The sequence below is a fragment of the Crocodylus porosus genome, unplaced genomic scaffold (assembly GCF_001723895.1).
Source record: "Crocodylus porosus isolate Cpor-Errol unplaced genomic scaffold, CroPor_comp1, whole genome shotgun sequence".
In the NCBI taxonomy this organism is placed as follows: Eukaryota; Metazoa; Chordata; order Crocodylia; family Crocodylidae; genus Crocodylus; species Crocodylus porosus.
This window is the reverse complement of record NW_017728886.1, coordinates 38,007,699-38,030,146: the sequence shown is the minus strand read 5'-3', so window position 1 is coordinate 38,030,146 and position 22,448 is coordinate 38,007,699. Positions and strand designations below refer to the sequence as shown.

Below are 22,448 nucleotides of genomic sequence, written 5' to 3'. Positions count from 1 at the left end.
AAAGGTCAGAAGTTCAGTATTTTCATCTAAGGGTCGGAAAGTGATTACCAGAATGTCAATCGCTGACTCCTCAACCTCCTTGAAGCATTCTGGGAGTTTTAGTGCATTTTTTTTAATGCTAGGCCTTGCTTAGCATAAGCACTCTCTCACAATATTAGTTGTTAGCCATAGATTATTTTTTCACAAGGCTTAGACCCAAAATGAAGGTTTGGTGTAGGTTTAAGTGAAGTTATCAGAACAACAATTTATCTACATGTATAGGGGCACATCTACATGAGAAGTTTACTGTTGAGTAGACCAGTTAGTTCCATAGTAAACATCTTGGGGTCTACACATGCAGGGCTATCAGGCTGGAGTAAACTAATAAGCTCTGCAGCAGGGTAGTACTTGTAAATACAAGTATAAAGCTGCTGCAGTTTTTTTTCCACAGCAGCACACATGTAGACACTGACCTGGCTGGCTGGAGCATGCAGGTGCTTCAAGGCAGGGTCTGCCTGCCAGCTAGCTCTGTACCAAAGCACCCTTTTTCCCCCCAGACAGCCAGCCTCTCTTTCCACCTCTCACCCCCACACAAACCCCCACACAACACACTGAGCCAGGCTGGAGCAGCCCTGAGCTGGCAGGCTGACCTCCTGAACTCCCTGCCAGGCAGGGCCTCTCTGACCCAGCTCTACAGAATGCGGTCCCAGGCACACATTCAAATGGTGCATCCAGAAGCAATAACCTCTGGCACCATAAGTACCGTAGTTTATCATGTTGCATTAATCTGCATGTGCAAAACACATCCTAGGACTGCTAAAGGAAGCTTTACTTTGTTAGGTGTGACAGAAATGTTTCCACCTTTAAAGTCAGATAATAGTACTAATAACTGAGTTGTCATCTCTAGATTGTTTTCTTTACAGAGTACTCCAAATGTTACATTTGTTCTGTTGTGTTAATTTAGGCAGAAGTCAGGGTGGCATAGCACCATATAGACCAGGGGTAGGGAACTCCCGGCACAGGAACCAGAGCATGCCATGCAAAGGCATTTTGCTTAGCACACGCACCTGGGGGAGGCAGCAGGAAAGGGACTGGGGCTGCACTACCACAACAAGGTCAAGCCCCTTGCAGTTCCCTCACTGTCTGCCCCTGGCATGCCAACATCTTAAAAGCTGAGGCTGCCAGTGTTTTTGGCACTCCATGCAAATATGTTGCCAACCCCTGCTATAAACTAATTGGCTCAGGAACGTATAAGCTTTCATAGGCAACAGCTGTGCTACTTCATAGCATCTGACTAAAAGAAAGCCATCATGTACAAAAGCGTATGACACTCTGACCCAAGTTGCTGTCTAAGGCACTCCCCAAGCTCTCCCTTCTGCCTGACCTTAAACAAGCAGAGCCAAGTACTTCTCTCTCAACTGAACCTGGAAAAGTATTACATTAAGTAAATATTTTAAAATTGAATTATCTGCTATTATTTGGATATTATTTAGATTACCTAGCCAGACTATGAAAGGCTTAAATCATTGTATCCCAAAGTATATTGCTAAGGAATTTGCCATGTTATTCATGAGAATATTAATAATACAAAATCAGATGCAAAATAACTGAAGTACATTTCGAGAGAAAATAGAAATAGAAATTAAAGGGCTGGAAGGGACCTTGTAAGATAGAGTCCAACCCCCCTGCTCTGGGCAGGAATACTGCTGAGATCATATGATCTCACCAAGGTGTCTGTCCAGTCTCCTCTAGAAGACTTTCAAGATTGGGGACTGCACCATCTCATTGGGAGGTCTCTTCCAGATTCTGGTCACCCTGACCGTAAAGAAGTTCTTCCTTGCACCCAACCTGAAGCCACCCTCTAACAGTTTATGACCATTTCTCTTTGTCCTACCCAGGGGTGCCCAAGTGAGCAGTTTTTCTCCCAATATTCACCCCTTACATATACTTATAGATGGCCACCAAGTCCTGCTTCAGTCTTCTCTTCCCCAGGCTGAACAGTCCCAGATCCCTTAGTCTTTCCTCAAAAGGTTTGTCCTCCAAGCCCTTAATCCTTCTGTGGTCCTTCTCTGCACCCTTTCAAGATTCTCATCTTTTTTGAAGTGCATCGCCCAGTACTGGACACAGTACACCAGCTGTGGGTCTCACAAGCACCAGGTAGAGAGGAAGTATCACTTCCTTAGTCCTCCTGGTGATTCATCAGCTAATGCATCCCAGTATGCTATAAACTGTTAATTACAGCATCACACTGGCAGCTTAATTTCATCCTGTGATAAACCAGTACCCTGAGGTCCATTTCAGCTATTGTGCTGGTATGGACATCTCCTCCAAATGTATATTCATGGCACTGGTTATTTCTGCCCAGATGAAGTGCTTGGTATTTACTCTTATTGAACTACATCCAGTTCTGCTCTGCCCACCTTTCCAGCTTGTCCAGGTCCACTTGGATCTGCATGCTGTCCCCTATTATGACCACTTTGCCCCATAACTTACTATCATCCACAAACTTGGGTCAGCATGCAAACTTAGAAACATCTAGCAAAGTTTTTTTAAAGTTACTAATGTGACTATCTTCAGTAAGGATTGCAAAAGCAGGATTGAAAAGTAAATTAAAAAATGTATTTTGGTATTTCCTTTCCCTATAGATTTTGAAACAGAATTATTTTCCTTCCAAATAAGAATAAAAACTTGTAATACTAGATTCTGAAAAGTTTTGAATATGCACCGTTGAAACCAATTGTAGATATTAGATCCAATTAAATATTTATATTTTGATTAGTAATTTGAATGAAAAATTAGTTTGAAATATTGACAGACAAGGTTATTTTGGTGAATCTGATATCTTTTATTAGATCCGCTTAAATAGTTAGAGAACAATTTTTTAAGCAAGCTTTCAGGTTCAAAAACCCTTTGTCAGGCTAAGAAAATTTCAGCAGTTGATGTGTGCTCTTCCTGGATAGAATGAATCCAGGAAGAGTCCCATTCCTGCTAGGGGGGACCAGTGGGGAATGGGAGAGACCTTGTTCCCCCACATGCCTCCCAGAGTAACAAGGAATAAGAGCCATAAGTTGTTGGACAGTAGGTTCAGACTAGACATTAGAAGGCACTACTTGCCAGTCAGGGCTGCTAGGATCTGAAACCAACTTCCAAGGAAAGTGGTGCTGGCTCCTACTTTTGGGGTCTTTAAGAGGAGGCTTGACGATTACCTAGCTGTAGTCATTTGAGCCCAGTTTTCTCTACTGCCCAGGGAAGGGGGTCAGACTAGAAGATCTTCAAGGTCCCTTCTGACCCTATATATCTATGAATCTATGAAAAGTAAAGAAGCCAGAGGCTCGGCTGGTGTGCATACAAGACAGGCAGTCAGTGAAAATGTACACTGAGTCAATGGGTGAGAGAGGCTGGGTGGTGGGGGAGAGAAGGGGGATGAATAGTGGAGAAGTACCTGGGAAGTCAGCTCTCAGGCAGGTTACAATGCATCATAAATTCAATGTCTATATTTAGTCCATGATTTTTAGTGTCCAGGAGGTTGATGAAGTGGAGTTCATAGGCTCATTTCTGGGAAGTGTTTTGTAAGTTTCCTTTGAGAATCAGGACAGAGATTGGAGAGAGAGTGGTTTTCTTGTGAGAAATGTGTCCCCACAGGTCATTGGGTATTCCTGTCTTTGACAGATCTCCAGTGTGCATTCATTCTGGCATGCAATTGTTGTTTGGTCTCTTCTATGCATTTTCCATCAGGGCATTTGGTGTAATATGTTTCATCCAATGCATTTCTGGAGGTGTAGCTATAAGATCTGGGAATGCTGATGGCTCTGTTGTGAGGGATAGTGGTTGTGGGGGTAGTGGAGATGTGTTGGCAGGTTTCTTGTCATGGCATGGTCTGGATCTATTTGGTGTGTTCCAGGTCTGAGCAAGTTTGCTTCTGATGATGAGGTTGGCAAGGTTCCATGCTTGTTTGAAAGCTAGGATGGGTGGCTCTGGGAAGATCCATTTAAGAATAGTGTCTCTTTCTAGTACAGGCTGCACTTGTTTGAGGATTTTCCCTATGGGTTTGAGGGAGGGGTGATATGTCATAACCAGGTCTAATAAAAGATATCAGATTCACCCAAAGAACCTTGTCTGCTCATTTCCTTAGACCAATACAGCTACAACCTACACCCCTTTGAAATATTGAAGCTTTTTTATACTTAAATGAGTTATTAATGTCAGTTTCTAAATTAAATATATTAATGCAAATAAAATTGATACTTATTTACAAAATTGGAAAAAATAGAAATATTCTGTTGAAGTCCAGATTTTATGGAAAATTTTGATCTTTGACAAAGCTTAAAATTTATAATAGGAATATTTTCAGTCAAACAATATTAACCAGCTGTATTTGAAAGGTAAAATGTAGTATAGGAATTTCTACAAGACTTTATAAAATATTTTTTGTGCATTTTCTAGGCACGGAAAGGACGCACCACTGTTATAGTAGCTCATCGTTTGTCTACAGTTCGTAATGCAGATGTTATAGCTGCATTTGAGGATGGAGTCATCACAGAACAAGGAACCCATAATGAACTGATGAAAAGGAATGGAGTTTATTACAAGCTTCTTAATATGCAGGTATTTTTCCCCCTAAATCTACATTTCATCAGGTTCTATTTTGCTGATTTTATTATACTTGATTCAGTCCATTAGAGACCCAAACCAGCATGTCATCAACAGAAAAAATATACAAGTCAGATGCATCAGATAAGTTATCCCCAGGCTGGAGACACCTCCAACCCCCAGACACAGCCTTCTTTGGAGCAGCCCAAAACCATCCACACTATCCCAGTCACAGGAAGCCAAAACCCAGGTTTCCAGAAACAAATTCTTGAAGAGATGTAGGTGCACTGCATCAACCTAGACTGAGACCCAGCAGGGCATGTATATGACAGAGGACAGCCTCCACCAATGACAAAGTCCCACACCATCCATCTTCTGCACACTGCAACCCATGTAACATGCAAGCCCCAACCCAGCCCCCAAGCAAAGCCTTCTTTGAAGCACCCAAAATTATCCACATGAGAAGCCAAAACACAGGCTTCCCAAAACAGCCTTGTAGAGCTACAGGTGCACAGCATCAACCTGGCCTCCAAACCAGCAGGGCCATCTGGCCATGGTACATGGCAAAGAGGCCTGGCCTCCCTCAATGAACAAAGTCTTACACTGTCCATCTTCTACACACAAATATCTGTGTGACAAGCCCCAGCCCAGGCTGTAGACACCTCTAACCACCCTGCTTCAAAGCACTCCAGAAAGATCAACACAAGTACATCCCATCCCAAGAAGACAAAAACCAGGTGCTCACAAACCCAAAGCAAATAAGCATCCAACTGGCCTCAGATATATGGGGGCTTGGTGACTCTGCTTCATGGCAAGGAGGCCTCACTTCCCCCAATTAAACTAAGTCCCATCCAATGCATCTTGTGCACACAAACTTCTGAGACACAAGTCCCAATGCATCCCCAGGCTGGAGATACCTCCAGGCCTCCAGACAAAGCCTTCTGGAAAGCACCCCAAAACCATCCACACACCTACCCCAGTGACCAGAAGCCAAAACCCAGGCTTCCAGAAACACAACCTCTTGTAGGGGTGTAGACACATGGCATCAACCTGGCCTCCGAAACAGCAGGGCCACCTAGCCATGGTACATGGCAAAGCGGCCTGGCCTCCCCCAATGAAAATCACATACAGTGCATCTTCTGCACACAAGCCACTGCATGACAAGCCCCAACCCAGGCCCAGAGAGGAAACACCTCGAAACCACACCCTTCTTCAAAGCACCACAATCAGCACACATGCCCCATTGCAGGAAAATTAAGCCAGGTGTCCCCAAACCCAAAGCCTTCTAAAGGTCAAGGCACGTAATCTTCCAGCTGGCTTCAGAGGAAGCAAAGCCCCATACGTGGTAAAGAGGCCAGGCCTCCACCCAACAAACAAAGTCCCACACAGTTCATTTTTTCTACACACTGAAGCTAGCCTATGATACATAAGCTCCAACCCAGCCAGAAACAGGAGACACCTTCAAGCACTCAGCCAGAGCCTTCTTTATAATTAGACTCATCATACTAAGAGAGTATTTACAGCCATTCACATGAATGCAACCAAACCTCTTGCTCTGACTTGCAGTAAAAATGATTACAGTGCTCTGCTATCTCCAGCCCATCCCTGAAAGGTACATTGCAGGAAGGAACCATTCTAGATCCCCTCCCCTATCATGGCTCAACAAAGCAGAGGCCAGGCCCCAGCCATCACCTGCAGCCAATTAGCTCCATCCCAGCTCCACCCAGACCTCAATCCAGGCAGGGCTTCACCCCCAGCTGCCAGCTGTTCCCTCCCACCTGACCTCAGTCACACCACAGCCCCACCCCCACTTACAGGTTGCTAGCCTAGGCCACTAACTCCAGCCCCACACCAAGATCCAAGCAGTCTAGCCATTCCCAAGGCTCCAGCCACCCCCAGGCCCTTGTTTCACCTGCCCTTGAGGCTGGGGCCCAGCACTGGCCCCACTTTGCCAGAGAAGTGGCTGCATCCAGAACCCGCCCCAGATGCAGCCACATACCCACCACACCGTGCCACAGCCCAGGCTGCAGCAGGCTAGCCCCCAGCACCACAGGCAGCTCCAGCACCCAGCATTGGAGTCCTTCCCCACCACCCTGTCCCAGCTGCGGCCAGCCGTGGCAGCTCCCAGCACTCAGAGCCCCAGCGGGACCAGCCCCGCCTCCTAACATGCGCCGCGAAAGGACTCACTGCCACCGTCCCGAGGTAAGGCTCCTGCCCAGCTCCGCGCCAGGCTCCAGCTTCGCCTGCAGGAGAGCGTGTGTCAGCACCTGTGCCTGGCTCACCTGCCCCGGCTTCCCTGCACCGTTGCCCCTGCCCGGCACCAAGTAGGCACGTGGTGGAGCCGAGCCGTGCCCTGCACCTGCCCCACGGAAACAGGGGCCGGTCCGCACATTACAGAGTATAAGCATTACATCACCACACCCGGCCCTAGACCGTAAGAAGCAAACCTAGAAAAATGCTTACCGCAAGGAAAAGCCATAAGAGTTGGACGAGAGCACACCCCACCTAGCAGCAACCTCAACAGGTTAAATAAGCATCAACCATTGGAGATCGCCTTTATAAAGGTTAACGAAGCTCCTCCCCCAATTAGGCATCGACCAATCAGCAGACACGAGCGGGTTTCCTCAGCCTTTATGAAGTCGGCACCGGGTGCAAGTCTGTATTTTGCTGGCAGTGCTGTGGGTGCTGCTGGTGTCTTTGTGGGTTCATGGTTTCTGCTTTTCTTTCTCTTGTTTCATTTTTTTAGCGAGTCTCTGGGCTTGCGGGGGCTTCACTTCTCGGGTTTTTTCTTGAGCCTTTATTGGTTTGCTGTTTCCCGCGAGGGCGGTCCTGGCTGCTGAGCCTCAGGCGGGGCGTGCGAGGCTGGTGGCGCCATGGGGCTGCAGCAGGTGCAGGGGTGGCTGAGCTCCCTCTGGAGACAGCGTGTGTGGGCCTGGTTGTCGGGGTTGGTCGCTTATTTCTCAAGAGTATTTACTTCTGAAACTACACTCTGAAATGGGGAATATCTTCCCAAGTCAAATTTTATACTTGCTTACATTGTAACTTGTTGTTCAGTTCTGACTGGTTCTGCTTAATTAATATTGGTCTAGTTTTTTACTTAACCTACTTTTGAAGTACAGTATGTTATGTTGTACTCTATTTCAGATGGTAAGAAGTGATGTTGAGTCAGAAGAAGTTGAAGATATATTAGGCCTCAAGAAAAGCTCTTCAGAAGTGGCACTGATAAGGCGATCCACTCGGAAAAGCATCAAAAACCCTAAAGCACGGAATGATGTCCCTGATGTCAAAATTGTTCAGCCTGTAAGTGTCTATGCTTTGTTTCTAGTAACCTTAGTAGAACACATGGGTTAACTGCTGTTTTACTTTACATGCTTAAAGGGCCTATATGTCATGATGCAACTGCTTTTTATCGTGTAACACACAATTAGAGGCTGTTTCCTCCCTGTAGTGAGAATTGCCCCACAGCCCTACCTGCTGGACATGAAATGGAGGACCTTTCATCTAGAATCTAGGTTACATTTCCCTAGAGGGGATTTGAACCTGCACTTCCTGCTTTCCAGTAAAGTGTTCTATCAGTTTGTGACCAGGCACTTTTCAGCCCTGCTTGAAGCTGGCCCACTGGGTAGCCAAAAGGAAGACACATGTTGGTCCAGGGAGAAAAGTACAAAATAAGTGCATTGCTCTGAGGGTGCTCTGGGTTTTTCCCATGCTTCTGGGTTTTGTTGGTTGCCGCATGGGGCTGGGAAGTAGTTTTTTTCTGTCTTACTGCTAATTGTCAGGTTTTTTGCTTCCTTCAAAGCACGGGGTGTTGGCTGCAGCTAAGGCCGGGGATTTTGATGGGTCTACCAGTGCTTCTGCTGAGACTTAAAAACGGAGGCTCTTGGCTAGAGGGCCTTGCTCTTCTGTTCAGAGTCAAACTGATCATGAAATAATTTTACCCCATGATCAGATTGGTACAGATTGGAGATTTTTGCCTTTGTAATGGGGTTGGGAGGGTATATGGCCCTTTTTCTTGGATCTCACATGTATTTGAACAATCCTGCTGCAGCAGAGCATTCATTGGCCACTGTGGTCACCCTGCTTTACCTGTGGCAGGCTAAGATGCTATGTCTTGTGGTTGTGTCTGGAACTAGCTATAGTTTTGTTAATAGGTTAAACAAAGGGGTTCGTATAGGATGTTTTGATTGTATGATCCAGCTTCTGGCAAGAGTTTTGACTAAATGAACTATGGAGGTCCCTTCCAGGCCTACTCTTCTAGGATTCTAACCAGGGACATTCCTCCTAATAGGGCAGCAATTTTCCCATTGTTGTTCATCCAGTAAATAGTAAATGCAAGTTCTGGTAGGGACAACTTCAAAAGGAGGACTCTGGGTAATGCCTGTCCTGTAGCCTGATGGTTAGAGGGCTTTGCAATGCAGGCTCAACTGCCTCTAGATGATTAGGGCCTAAAAACAGGGTCTCAAGCTCTCAGGCAGGTGCCCCAGCTACTAGGTTCTGGGGCGAAAAGTTGGTAAGGCTGTCCTTTTCCTCTTTCCCCCCATCACCTAACATCCATTAGTCATGGTTTTTCTCCAGTGAACACATTGAGATTTAGCTTCCCTTATGGGTATACCAGGGAGATGTTACTAGATAAAATTTACTTATTCAGAGAAAAGTACTCTGCCTACTGTTCTGCAAGCTTCTGGGCAAATGTAACAACTTGTACATAATGTTTTTAAAGGCTCCCCCTTTACATGTAATATATCCCCATGTAACACTAACACTGAAGGTTTAATTCAACCCATGGTCAAAGCACATTTTAACCAGTCTTAGTCTGTGTTGGCTTTTTAGTTCCAAGTGATCTTCTCAGTTTCTCTGCATTCTCAATCCTTATTGGTTCAATTCTTGTTTGGTTTCCTTGTTCAGATGTCTCTACTTCTGTGTTGCTTTCAATCCCTTCTGTCATTTCTTGTTCCTCTGGAGCAATAAACTCCAGAGCAACAAGCCCTGCAGCTTATTCACACATAAGAATATGCACATGTAGACATGTGCCTTGACTGCTAGTATAATACAAAGTTATCATACAAGTGCTAGACAGTAGCATATAAAGTGATAAGACGAGACAACAGTATTTAACAGCTGAGAGTCTGGTTATGAACAAGTTTATAAATTATAAATCATATGTTGATTTGGTTATATGCTTGATGTGTTTGTTTTTGCTTAACGTGAGCATTCAGACCAGCAACATTTTTTGTCTATTTAGTTTTATCTCATGAAAATATTTGTTATGCATGAAAAAAAATTGCTTCAATATGGAAGTATTCTGTATGTTTAAGTCCATGAATTATGGAGGAGAAACAAAATTGGTGCAACATAAGCTCAAATTCAGAACACGAAATCATTGGTGTAACATTCACTACAAATATATTAGCATTTATAGCCTGGAATATGGATGTGTAAACTATTCAGCAAAAAGTAGTAAAAATGGTCATCTGAATGTGGATGTTAGTAAGCAATTCTTACTCTTGTGTTTCTTATAAGTGTCCTTTCACTGAAGATAAATTTGTGTGTAAGCCCCTCGGGCTAAAGTTCAAAATGTAAGCCTCAAAGGAGAGGAGAGACTGCTGCAATAACACTCTTATACTTTATTGCTTCTTTCACATGTTAATATTGTGTAGTAAATAACAGATGGGTATGTACTACAGTTAATTAAGGAACTTTCTATTAGAAAGCAAATATTTGAGCTACTTAAGGATGGTAACTAGGAGCACACAGTTCAATAGCCATACAGTTCTTTTCCCCAGTAGATGTTACATATTTGTCTTAATGGGATCCCTACGTTTTAGGATGAAGATGTACCTCCAGTTTCATTTCTGAAAATTATGAAGCTGAACAAAACTGAATGGCCTTATTTCATAGTTGGAATTTTGAGTGCGACTATCAATGGAGCCTTACAACCTGCATTTGCAATCATATTTTCAGAATTTATAGGGGTAAGTTTAAGTATGTAAAAAAACTATGCTGCTCACTTTAGCTTTGATTTCTATTATTTGCTACATTTAAATAGCTTTCCAGTAAATTGATAAATGTTTCAGTTACTACCTTGATTTATTCCACAATGTCTAGATTGTACTGTAAACACAGAATCCTTCATTAGTAAAAGGCATTGGTGTTATGGGATTTTCCAACAAACCCTCTCATCTGCCAGACTGCAGCAGGAATTCCCCCAGTGACAAAGTGCAGCCTGTGCCCCTCCCATTGACTTCACTTTAGGCCTTCTGTCCCATTTTATACAAAGATGTTATAACTGGCAGAGTTGGCATGGAGCAGAGGTGAGGCTCTTTGCAGTTTCGCTTTCTCCCATTTGTGTCTGCATCGTTTCAACCATACTTTATGCAGTTATGATGATTTTCTGTTCTTTTTTGGCTAATGTGAAAAGTGAAGGAAGGAAAACACTTCCAGATAGAATATTCAGTGGGGAACGGAATCACAGGAACCTCTATAGTACTAGAAAGTAAAGCTGAAAGAACCAGGCATTTTTAATGCTATCTGTATTTGAACCGGTCAGGATTATCCAACCAAATAGCTTTTGGCGGTAAATGTCAGATCATCGAAACCAAATGTAGAAACAAAAATCAAATGAACTAGATCTGATGGGGAAGAAAGGTCTGGGCATAGGTGTGTATGCACAGCACAACAGACATAGGAGAGACTGAAGTTGTTTTCCTCAGAACTACCTAGCTCTCTTGGCTTTTCATGGGAGGGAATCTTTCTGTTTTTTCCCTAATTTGCCAGGTTTGGGTTTTATTCTTTATTGGGAAAATTTTTGAAAGCACAAGTGTAATGAAATTGGAAGCTTTTCTGCCCCTTGTCTGGCCTCAGCCAGAAAAACATCAAGTACCATGTGTCATCAGCAAGCACTTGATATTAAAAATAATAGGAGAGAGATCTCTGAGAGAAGGCAGCAGTTCTGTTTCAAGCCTGCCTGTCCAACGCTTGTCTCTCAGTGCAGTGTAAAAAACATTTCTTAGCAAAGGACATTACACATGCATAATAAATTGTACACAAAACAGTTTCTACATCTCTCATACAAATTCAGTCTTATTTGTTCTGCAAAGAATGAAGAAGGTCTCAGACTTGCAGCCAGTGACTCCAAGGTTCTATTTTAACGACTTGTCTACTGAAGACACAGTGGGTGCATCTACCCACGCAGTTAATGCAAAGCAATAAACTCCAGAGCTTATTGCTCAAGAGGCATTACCTGGGAGTAAGAATCTATATATGTGCCTGGGACCCTGCAGCATATAGGGCTGGGGCTGTTATCCCTGGCCCACTGTGCTGTGGAGGGGCTGGCTGGGGCGTGAGGTATGGAGCTCATTAGTCTACTGCACAGTAAACATTCCATATAGATATCTGGTAGGTGTATAAATTCCTTATTTTGTTTGATAAATGAAAAACAGTTTATACTAGTTGCTAATTCTGAGTGTCTTGGAAAATGAAGAGTTGATCTTCATGGAAAGAACATGAGATTTACAATACCTTGGTTGAGTCTGAAATTAGTGTTAAAAAAAAAGAGAGAGAGAAATAAATTACTACATGCATTCCAGCGGTGCCTGAGCAAGATACTGTGTAAAGATTTTAGCTAGTCATTTAATTAAATAAAATTATCTTTTAAAATCCTTTTTATAGATTTTTGCAACAATAGACAAGACCAGTATAAGAGACAAGAGCAACATGTATTCGCTGTTACTTTTAGTCATTGGAGTAATTTCTTTCATTACATTTTTTCTCCAGGTAAGACTTAATATGTTTGCTTTTACTGTAGCTGTTCATGTTGTAGAAACCAGATCTCAAAAGATATTAAGGTTTTATTTCCTTTGAATCAAATAGCAAGGATGAAGAACAATTATGATAAACCTCTTATGCAAAGTGATTTTAACATGGCTGTTAAAAAGCCTGGGTCTTGAACATTTGAGATTATGCATTCATAATTCACATATGATTATTTAATAGATTGCATCAGTGTTTTTCCTTCCCTTGCATAGTGTTTAAATTCTTGACCCTGTTTTTCAAAATAGTCTAAAATTGCATGAGCAAAACTGGGCACATACCACTGATGTAGACAAATAGGTATGTTTAGCTTATGGCTTATGGACTGGATTTGGCCTGTGGAACTATCATCTGGCCCATGGGGCCAGTGGAATCATTAGTTGCTGTGACTCTGGCTCTGTCATTTCCCTAATTCATAGTTCTCACTAAAACTACATGTATTTTGATTATCAAGCAATGGTGATGTTTAGGACTAGATGGGTTAGATGACTCTCAATGAAATGCTGAGGCTGAAATCCAGGTTTAGTTAAAGTTGATGGAGAAATTTACCACTTGGGGGTTTTTGGTGGTGAGTGGGGGACAAGGGTTTTATTCTGAACCTTTTACCTTGAAGGTCCTGGCTTTAAAATTTTTAAATTTGACCTTAGATCAATTGTGATAAAGTAGCTAAAATCAAATGTGCGGTAGTGTAGGGGAAATTAACGTTGCTGCATATTTTGTCAAAATAAAGAAATAATTTTACTCCCCATCCTGAAGTTGGCTACCCCTGAAGAACTAAATCAAGGTTGTAAAATGTCTTATGATTTTAGACTAAATATTGTATAGTTTTAAAACTTGTGGTTTTGCATATGGAGATGCAAAGAATCACAAGTCTTTATTGAATAAAGACCAGATATTCTTACTGAGTGTGTCTACACATGCAATTAATTTTAAACAAATTCCAGAGCAGTTTGAGATGGAGTAAACTATTCCCAGGTGCAGCATCTACATGTGTGCCTGGGACAGCAGCTGCTTGAGCAGGGGTGGAGCTGTTTTTGAGGGCCATTCCTGCTGTGCTCTGCCCTGGGCTCTGGGTGGTGGCATCAGGCAAGCAGAGGGGCTGACTGAGACACAAGTTTGCTGAAAGTGTGAAGGTGCATGGCTAGGTGGCAGGCAGGAGTCTGGCCTCTGGCTGGTTGGGCTGATGGGGCCCAGTTTACACCTGAAGTCAGCATCTACCTGTGCATTTAATCACAGTTAATTACCCTGCTGTAAGAGAGTACTGTCCCCAACAGTGGGGGACACTATTATCTCACTGCAGTGTTAATTAGTATACTGTAGCCTAATACTGCCACATGTGTAGATAGTGACTTTACTCTGCAGCTAATTCATCTACTTGGTTGTGTAGTAACCATGCTACTTCTCAAACAGGGTTTCACATTTGGCAAAGCTGGAGAGATCCTTACAATGAGGCTTCGATTCATGGCCTTCAAAGCAATGCTTAGACAGGTAAGGATAATGTATTTAGCTTTCTAGTGTTTTAAAAATGCCTGTTTCTTTGTCATGAATAGCTTTGTATTTAATTCTGTATAACCTTATCTGCACTTGAACTGGCATTAACTTTTTTTCAGATTGGTTTAGGAATTGACATATTAAGATTGTGCCCACACAAAGATAATATATTAACTAAGTTTAAGAGGCTTGTATTAATTTAGTTCAAGACTTAGGCATTTTAAGTGCAATACATAAGGACACTTTAACTAAATCAGTAAATATTCAGAATGTAAACCAAACCTAACTGTATAAACAGAGGAGAGAGCATTCTAGGGACCCAATTCTGAAATGCGCTTCAGTGTTCATATTTTTACCTCTAGGTAACTTCACAGTAGGATCCACAGTGACAATACACATTACAACAGTCCAGTCCAGTCTACCATGTTCCTTTTTAAAGTTGGCCCCCAAGACAGCCAAGAGACATGTGCAGCCAGGAAGAAATATGCAAGCTGAAGGACATGTGGCTCAAATCACTGCTACTCTGAAAAGGAGCATGCCCTGTGTTCTAGCCTAGGTCTTTACTCCCTAAGCAGAAAGTTCTTCACTGCACTACTCCCTGTACATTTTATTTGGGGATTATTAAATGCAAGGTGCAGTAGCTTGGCTTCAGTGTGCTGGCAAGGTGTTTGGGTAATGTTTGACTTGTGGTATGGTCATCAGACTACAGTTCTTTCAAGTTGGGGATCATAGAATTTATAGAAACCTCCTACTTCTCAATTCAGTGCCCTAAACATGCAGTTATGGATCAGCACAATGGTAGGGGCTGCTGATCCCCATCTCCCAGTTTTTTTCTCCAGGGAGCTGCATACATGCATGGCCAGTGCATAGCTGACTGCATATGCTCAGTCTGTGTGCATGCATGTGTTGGTGGTGAAGGGATAGTAGAATTGCAGTTGCCAAAAATGATATTTTATACAGCTAAAAAAACTGCCATTCAGATTTCTCTAAGTCCTCACCAACTCCTTGGACTATAGTATTATTTCCCTTTGTGGCCACCTCTCAAATGCACAGGAAAGAAGCCACATAGACTTAAAGAAGTGGTGCTATCTCTGTAGATGGATATCATGCTCAAAACTGTGGCCATGTTTTATGCTAGACTCGCAACTTCCACATGAGCCATCTGCAATCCAAGGAGACATCAAAGAACAATTAGTCAGAAGTTTGTTTTAAAAGTGCTTTACAGTGGGTGCATCTACATGATGCAATAGACTCCAGAGTTGTTTGAGCCAGAGTACACTACTCCCTGGTGCAGCATCTATACCTGTGCCTGAGACATCAGCAGTTTGAGCTGGGGCAGAGCAGGCCCAGGCTGGCAGCAGGCTTGGGAGGTTAGCCCGTGGCTCCAGGTGGCCATGTAAGGTGGCAGAAGTGCTGGCTGGGGCACAAGAGTTCAACTCCATATTGTAGTTGATACAAATTGTTTAAAGTGTTTTTACACTTAGATATCTTTATCACACAAGGTTATGAAACTTGTTTTTCTATAAAGAACTGAAACACTAACACAGAGGTTGCCCTCTCATCCAAGCTGGTTCTCAGTTATCTTGTACAGCCCTACTTTTTCTTCAGTTTTGTCCATGAGTTTTCTAATTATATATCATACAAACTTTTTCCTAAAAGTTTATATTGTATATTATTTCCTAAAATATATGTATATTTTTTCCTAAAACCTAAAAATGTTTATTTTTTTAGGACATCAGCTGGTTTGATGACCCAAAAAACAGCACTGGGGCATTAACTGCGAGACTTGCTAATGATGCTTCACAAGTGAAAGGTGTAAGTAGGGGACACAGAATTGTCATTTGCTAAATCTAGTTTGGCATATGGTCATGTTCCAATGTAGATTTGCTATACTAGTAGCATTAGCAGACATTCATTGAATAGTGTGGTGGGATCTGAACCTAGACCCTAACAGACACACATTCTATCATGTCATGTATGTAGGGGGAATTTGGCGATCAGATATAGAATGAGTCTCACTGAAATAGCACAACTGCTATCGCATGGAACCTGGCATTTGGGACTAGTGCCTGATACCATGCTTTCCATGATATACCTTCAACTTTATGCATGTGGGGCCTAGGATTGCAGTTCTTGTTTCTATGCATGCTGCCAAGTGGAAAGTTTCAGATGGGGCTGCCCTGCAAGTTGATTTTACTGGTGCCTGGCTGAGGCCTCTTGGCTCCCCTTGACAAGTAAGTTAGAAGCCAGGCATGGGTCAGCTGCACACAGATTTAAACTTGCTGGAAAGGGGGAAATTGAACATCACATTTTCAGTTAAAAAGCACTATGAACCAGCTGCAAAATTGTTCCACATTTAATGTCTCCGTAGACATGGAATATCTCTGTAGCTGGCTTGCCATTTTATGGCCTGATGGATTAGTTTAACTTGTGGCATGTTGTCTTTTATCACATGATTAACACATTAATCATATGATAAATGTAACATTGCTAGTGTGTACTATTAGTCATCAGTATAACAAGATATATTTACCTGACACTAATTGTCTAATTAATAGTAATTTTCAGCAGCTACCAGAATCAAGACTGTAATCTAAGCAATGTAATATTCAGGTAAACTGTTAGTCCTGTGAATCTAATTATAGTAAAAGCTCTGTTATCCAGCATCCCTGGCTGTGGGGGCTCAGCAGCACAGGCTGCTTTGTCCTGAGCCATGGGGGCTCAGAGAAACCGGAAGTGCCATGGTGGGTACTTCCGGTTTCACTTTTTTCTTATAAGCTGGCATGCTGGTTAGTGGAGCATGCTGGCTTGTAAGATGCCAGATAAAATATATGTATTCACAGTAAAAGTTCTGTTTATTTAGAAATCTGTCAATCTAAAGTAATCTATGGAATATATTTAGGTTTCTATATTGCATATGTTTTCATAGTATCTAGAGTTCCAGTCCTACAATGTTATAAAGCATGAAAGGGTGCTGTGCCTGAAAATTTGTTATACAAGTCTCAACTACACAGTTGTTCCAATAAATAAGATATCACACACAGTTGCTGCTTGTACATTTGCATGACTGTCTGTTCATGTGCTTATGCTGTGTTTAACTACTGTGTTCTTTTGGGAACAAAAACAGTTAGCTCAAGCTATTTCTCCAAGGGACCTGTAAGATTTAAAGTTATAGACCATGTCTAGACCACAGACTTCCATGCTCAGCATTGTTACCTTGAAATGTGTGGTATGGCTTTGCAAATGCTACCACCTGGGCTAGAAGTTGTACAGTTACGTTGATACAATAATTAACGATGCTTAGTGAGTACCCAGTTGCTTGCCCTTGATACGATGCAGGTATAGCTAGTACATCCATCTTCTACTTAATGATGGCTCATGAAAAACAACATGGTATATTTGAGTGCTACTGCTGGGTATCATATTTTTGGCATAGTGATGGCTACAACTGTATAAGCAAATTGCCAGGTTTATAAACCCTATATTTAGATTTTTTGTAGAACTTTTATACTAAAAATGAAAACTAAGAGTGAGCACATGGAAACTGGGCAAGGTAGAAGTGGATCAACACCAGAAGATAAAGGGGCATGTCTATACAACACTCTTTAGTGTGCAGTAGACTAATCTACTGCGCAGTAAAGCATCACCATCTATGCATACACAGTTTTTACTGTGCAGTACATTAGTCTGTGTGGTTGGCTACTACCTGTAGACACAGGTAGCAGATTGACCATGCAGTAGCTACTGTGCAATAGTGCTTGTGTAGACAGTTGACTGGGAGCAGATTGCTCCTGGTTAGCCTAAGCAGCGAGGGGTGGGGAAACTGTCCCCTCCCTTGGGCAGCTCAGCTCCGGACCCTGATGGGCAGTATGAGGCTAAGAAACAGATGCTTGGCAAAGCAACAGTTTCCCAGCTCCATGCTGTAATCTGACAATCAGGGCATGGTCCTGGGAGGCAGCTGCCATGGAAGTGCGAGAGCTTCCCCTGCTCCTCAGAGCCTAGGCCTGACCCCGATGCCCCCTGCCAACCTGGGGCTGGCATCCAGGGGTGCCTGGAGCTCCCCATGGTTGCTATATGGGGGCAGAGCAGGGTGGAAGTAGCCCTACACTGAACTGCTCCTGTTGGGAGCAGATTTGCTCCTGACAGGTGCATGTGTAGATGTGCTCCCAGGGAAAGATTACAGTGCATTATTTTATTGTACAGTAGGCTTACAGTGTGTTAATGGCATGTGTAGATGCCCAAAAAGTGGTCTAGATGGCATCTAGCATCTTTGAAAGCATATGGCAAGAGCTCCAACGTTGGCAAATAACAGAACTAGATTAGGCACTTATATATGCTCTGGAAGATAATCCTGTATCATGGTGTGGACAACAAGTATTTTCTATGTCTAATTTCTAAGTTCCCTCTTCACTAGGATATGGAAAGAAGCTATTTTATTGGGTTTTGGTTTGTTGTTTTTTTGTTGTTGTTTTTCAGGCTACTGGTTCCAGACTGGCTTTACTTGCCCAAAATATAGCTAATCTTGGTACTGCAGTTGTTATTTCATTGGTCTATGGTTGGCAGTTGACCCTTTTGCTTTTAGCTGTTGTGCCAATCATTGCCATAACAGCACTCATTGAAATGAAAATGCTATCTGGACATGCCCAGAAAGATAAGAAAGAACTGGAAATTTCCGGAAAGGTGAGTCCAGTGAAGTTTTATTTTTATACAATGTCCTATTGTACAGGGCACTGGTAATAGATAAAAATATTACTTATAAGAAAATCAAAGTCTGCTCTATGATGTGTTCACATGTTGATGTCTTCTGACTTTCTAACATTCCTTCCCTTTATTCATCTCTGACTTTTCTGCCTCTCTGGCCTCTATTGTATATTCCATATATTATACAATTAACTGGCTAATCGCACAATAAATTTAGACCAACCACTTGTGCAAAGTAATTATCACACCATAAAAATAACTATGTAGTTGGTGGGCTCTTTTTATAACTCAGAGTTGGTGCTTGAAAATGTGTAACAAGTATATAGCTGGTTTCTGTCTAGCTTTAATTTGAAGATGTGGCAGGGCCCTAAGGAACAATGCATACAACTTGGGCACATCTTACATACAGCCTATTTCAGTGTAATTAAAGCATCATGTAAAACTGTTCTAATATGCTAATGTGCAGTAAAATAGGCTACTGTGCATTTAAATGTCATGAAAAAGCATGTGCTTTTGCTGCTGCACATTAGGGCAGCCTAATGTGCATTAGTACCTCACCTGGGCACCTACACACAAGTGCTGAGGCTGCTCTGATGTGCTAGAACTCTAGTTCAGAGCAGAGTCAATTAACTGAGTCTGCTGGAGCATAACAGTTGCTGTGCTCCAGCAGCCTCCTGCATCTCATGTATCACTGCCCCTGTACTTAAATGGTAGTGGGAGTGCTGAATGAGCTTTAGTTCAAGCACCCCTGCTGCCATTTTTAAGCATGGGGATGTTGAAGTGCTTTAATAGGAGCAGTTCTGAGTTGCTCTAATTAAAGTTCTGCCTCCCACCCCAGAGTACATGTAAAAGTGCCCTCACATTGCATTAAAATTTAGTATCTCCACATTAGAAAATGCATTAATGACTGTGTAGATGCATCTTTTCACTACAAAGAAGCAAGTATGCTTCACAGGCATAATATAATGCCACCCACCAATCCTGTATTGTTTAATTTCATTTTTCCCATTTCCAAAAGCAAAAGGAAGATAAATTGAAACACGGACATAATTGTTGATGGGGAGAGTTGAAGGAGAAACTACACTCCCAAACTATTTCCAGGGTAGAAAAGCAATTCTGTCACTTCTTATGTCCTATGCTTGTACAAGTTTGAGTGCTCTACCTTTGCTGATAAAGTAAGCATTTTTGTTAGTGTTGACTTACCCAGGTTGTACAACTGCTAACATACAGTATCTCCTGTCTTTCCTGCCTTCCCTTTCTTACAGTTATCAAACAGTATTGAGAAGGAATGGTTTTTTTAAATCTAAAGTCTTTAGTAATTCCCATTTATTCACAACTTCTCTCTTAATGTTTTATTTTGTAAATAGGAAAGTTGTTCAGATGCATTTCTCCTTCCCCAATTAGAAAGGCATTTTAGAAAAATACTAAATTTCTAAAGTTCCAGCCCATGCTTTTTCATGAATGACAACAACAGTCTCTCCTGAACTGATAGGATTTTTGTTACGCATTTGTCTTGTATTTCTTAAGTATTTTGCTACTGGATCTTGTTAATAGTTCCCTGGGAATGTTAAAGGTATTTTCTGTTGATCTTTTTCCCCCAAAGGCATTCTAACAAGCAACTGAGAGGATGCAACTCACCCCTCCTATCTTAATTGATGGTCTTTTTCTTTTCAATTAACACTAGTACTTGGCACTTCAAACAGCTTCAACCTAAGTTTTTATAAGAACTTTACAAGCCAATAGAGTTTCACAATACCCCTAGATATACAAGTAAAGATGAGGAAACTGTCACAACGGTTAAACACCTGAAGGCAAAACCCATGCTTTATCAGATAAAGTTTCTGTTCATTTCTCAGTTGTGTATTGCTTTTGCCTAAGTTGCATCTTGGATCAGATCCAACTTGGCCTGGCAGGTACCTTCACTTAAGTTTTGCAACACTGAAGATCTGGGCACTTTACTAGAGAAAAACAATTAAAATGGATGATTAGGCACCAGGGAGTTCAACTCAGTGAAGGGGAGGACCTGGGCACCTCCCAAAAATGTGATCCAGAGCATAGTGCTGAGCAAGAGACATAAAAGCGAGCCAGTAGGAAAAGGAGTCACTAGGATGTCTGAACTCCCTTCCTTTAAACAGATGTCAGACTCAGGGTTGCACAATAGGTGTCTCTGTCATCCAGAGCACCCTTAAGGGAAGCAGCTACATGAACTAGGACACTTATCTGAAAGCAGCTCTCTCCCTTTTGTACATAGGATGGTGGGGGCAATTACAGGGTAATGATCCTAGTGCTTGTTTTGCTCAGTAGCCTAGTAGTCGGAACATTTCAGTGGGAAGTAGAAGCCTTCACCAGCTTATGAGTACTCAAAGCCACATCTTCCCACTTTCCAAGAGAATGTTTCAATCACCTGGCTCCAGAATAGACTGTCAACTGTCCCAATACAGTTTGGCCACGGAGCAGCCAATAGCGATTTCTAGCAGTGCTTTAAGATAAACAGAGAGTGCTCAGCTTCCTGTGCATGGGCCAAATGTACCCTGCCAAACCATTGCATCTGGCCTGCAGGACTCTCCACAAATGTGGAAAGTTAGAGCAGTGGCCATTAATACAGCCAGCTTCCCTGCTGCCAAATTCCCAAACCCCAAGCCCCACATACCTGGCTGGAGCCAAGCCACTCCCCCTTTCTCCTGTGGGATTGGATTGGGGGTCAGGCCATGCCCCCTTCTTGTGGGGCTGGGCCATGCCTCCTTCCCCTCTCCCCCACAGCCATGCCCTCTTTTCCCTCAAGGGGCTGTGTTAGGGCTGAGTCATGTCCCTTTCCCCCCATGGGGCTGGGTCAAGCCCCCCTCTTTTTTGTTTGACAATTTGGGACACCATAAAAAAGTGCTTTATTTTCAGAGAATACAGAATACCCACCTTCTGGCAGTCAGGTCCCATGAATGAGTGCTCAAAGTGACCAATACCTTTTTTAAATTTAGGTCTCTAATTCTAATTCGCATAAACAGAGCTTGGAGTAAGTGCTGTGAAAAATCAAAGTTTGCAGCATAATATTTATTTTCTATTAAGAAGCATACATTTCTTGCAGATTGCTACTGAAGCCATAGAAAATATTCGAACTGTGGTTAGTTTGACCCAGGAAAGAAAATTCGAGTTCATGTATGGACAAAGTTTACAGGGACCATACAGGTAATAAATACAAGGTAAAAAATAATTTGATCTTGCTCGTGGTTTTAGAATTAAGTCAAGTTTCACAAATGGACTGAATAGTATTTATTTGTTGTTGTATTACAAAACTTTCTACTCCAATTTATTATTTCATTACCTGAAAACATGTGATAACTTTTGCTTAAGAAACTAATCAATAGCAAATATATCACTTCTGTTCTTGGAAAGAAATCTCATTTAAAGAACCTTTCCATGGTAATACTAGTTTAGTCTCCTATAATACCTTATTTTGGAGGTTTTATTTCTATAAAACGTTTTCTGATTAAAGTAACTCACAGCTGGGTGTAAGGGTGTATGAATGGTTGGTTGCTTTTGTTTGGCTTTTGAACTGATTTCTTTAATGTTTGGATTGAACTCAATTTTTTAAATGTTCAAACCAGAAATGGCGACATTTCTAACAAGTCCAATAAAACTGAAATTTTATTCAGGGTCAGCTTCACACATTTGTAAGAAAAGCAAAAGCAAGTAAAGAACGTTGATATGTGCCTATTAATGAGTAGCAGTAAGATCCAAAGCCTCTATGTAGCATGCAGCAGACTGGGGAGGGAACAGAAAACAGCAGCAGATAGGAGTGGGAGCAGAAAACAAAGTGACAGATTAAGCAAAGAAGGGCATTGGAGTGATACTCAAGGAGGGTGTGGACTTACCTTTTGGCATGC

General features: G+C 42.2%; 1 protein-coding gene across 1 annotated transcript in view; it reads left to right on the top strand.

The window, feature by feature from the left end:
- The window catches only part of LOC109308457 (multidrug resistance protein 1-like), a 74,750-nt gene that overhangs the window by 38,103 nt on the left and 14,199 nt on the right, over window positions 1-22,448 (top strand). The window contains exons 13-20 of the mRNA XM_019532764.1: window positions 4,423-4,584; window positions 7,714-7,869; window positions 10,395-10,541; window positions 12,238-12,342; window positions 13,789-13,866; window positions 15,601-15,684; window positions 18,346-18,549; window positions 21,650-21,750. Coding sequence (XP_019388309.1) covers window positions 4,423-4,584; window positions 7,714-7,869; window positions 10,395-10,541; window positions 12,238-12,342; window positions 13,789-13,866; window positions 15,601-15,684; window positions 18,346-18,549; window positions 21,650-21,750 — 1,037 coding nt within the window. The remainder of the gene's footprint in view (window positions 1-4,422; window positions 4,585-7,713; window positions 7,870-10,394; window positions 10,542-12,237; window positions 12,343-13,788; window positions 13,867-15,600; window positions 15,685-18,345; window positions 18,550-21,649; window positions 21,751-22,448) is intronic.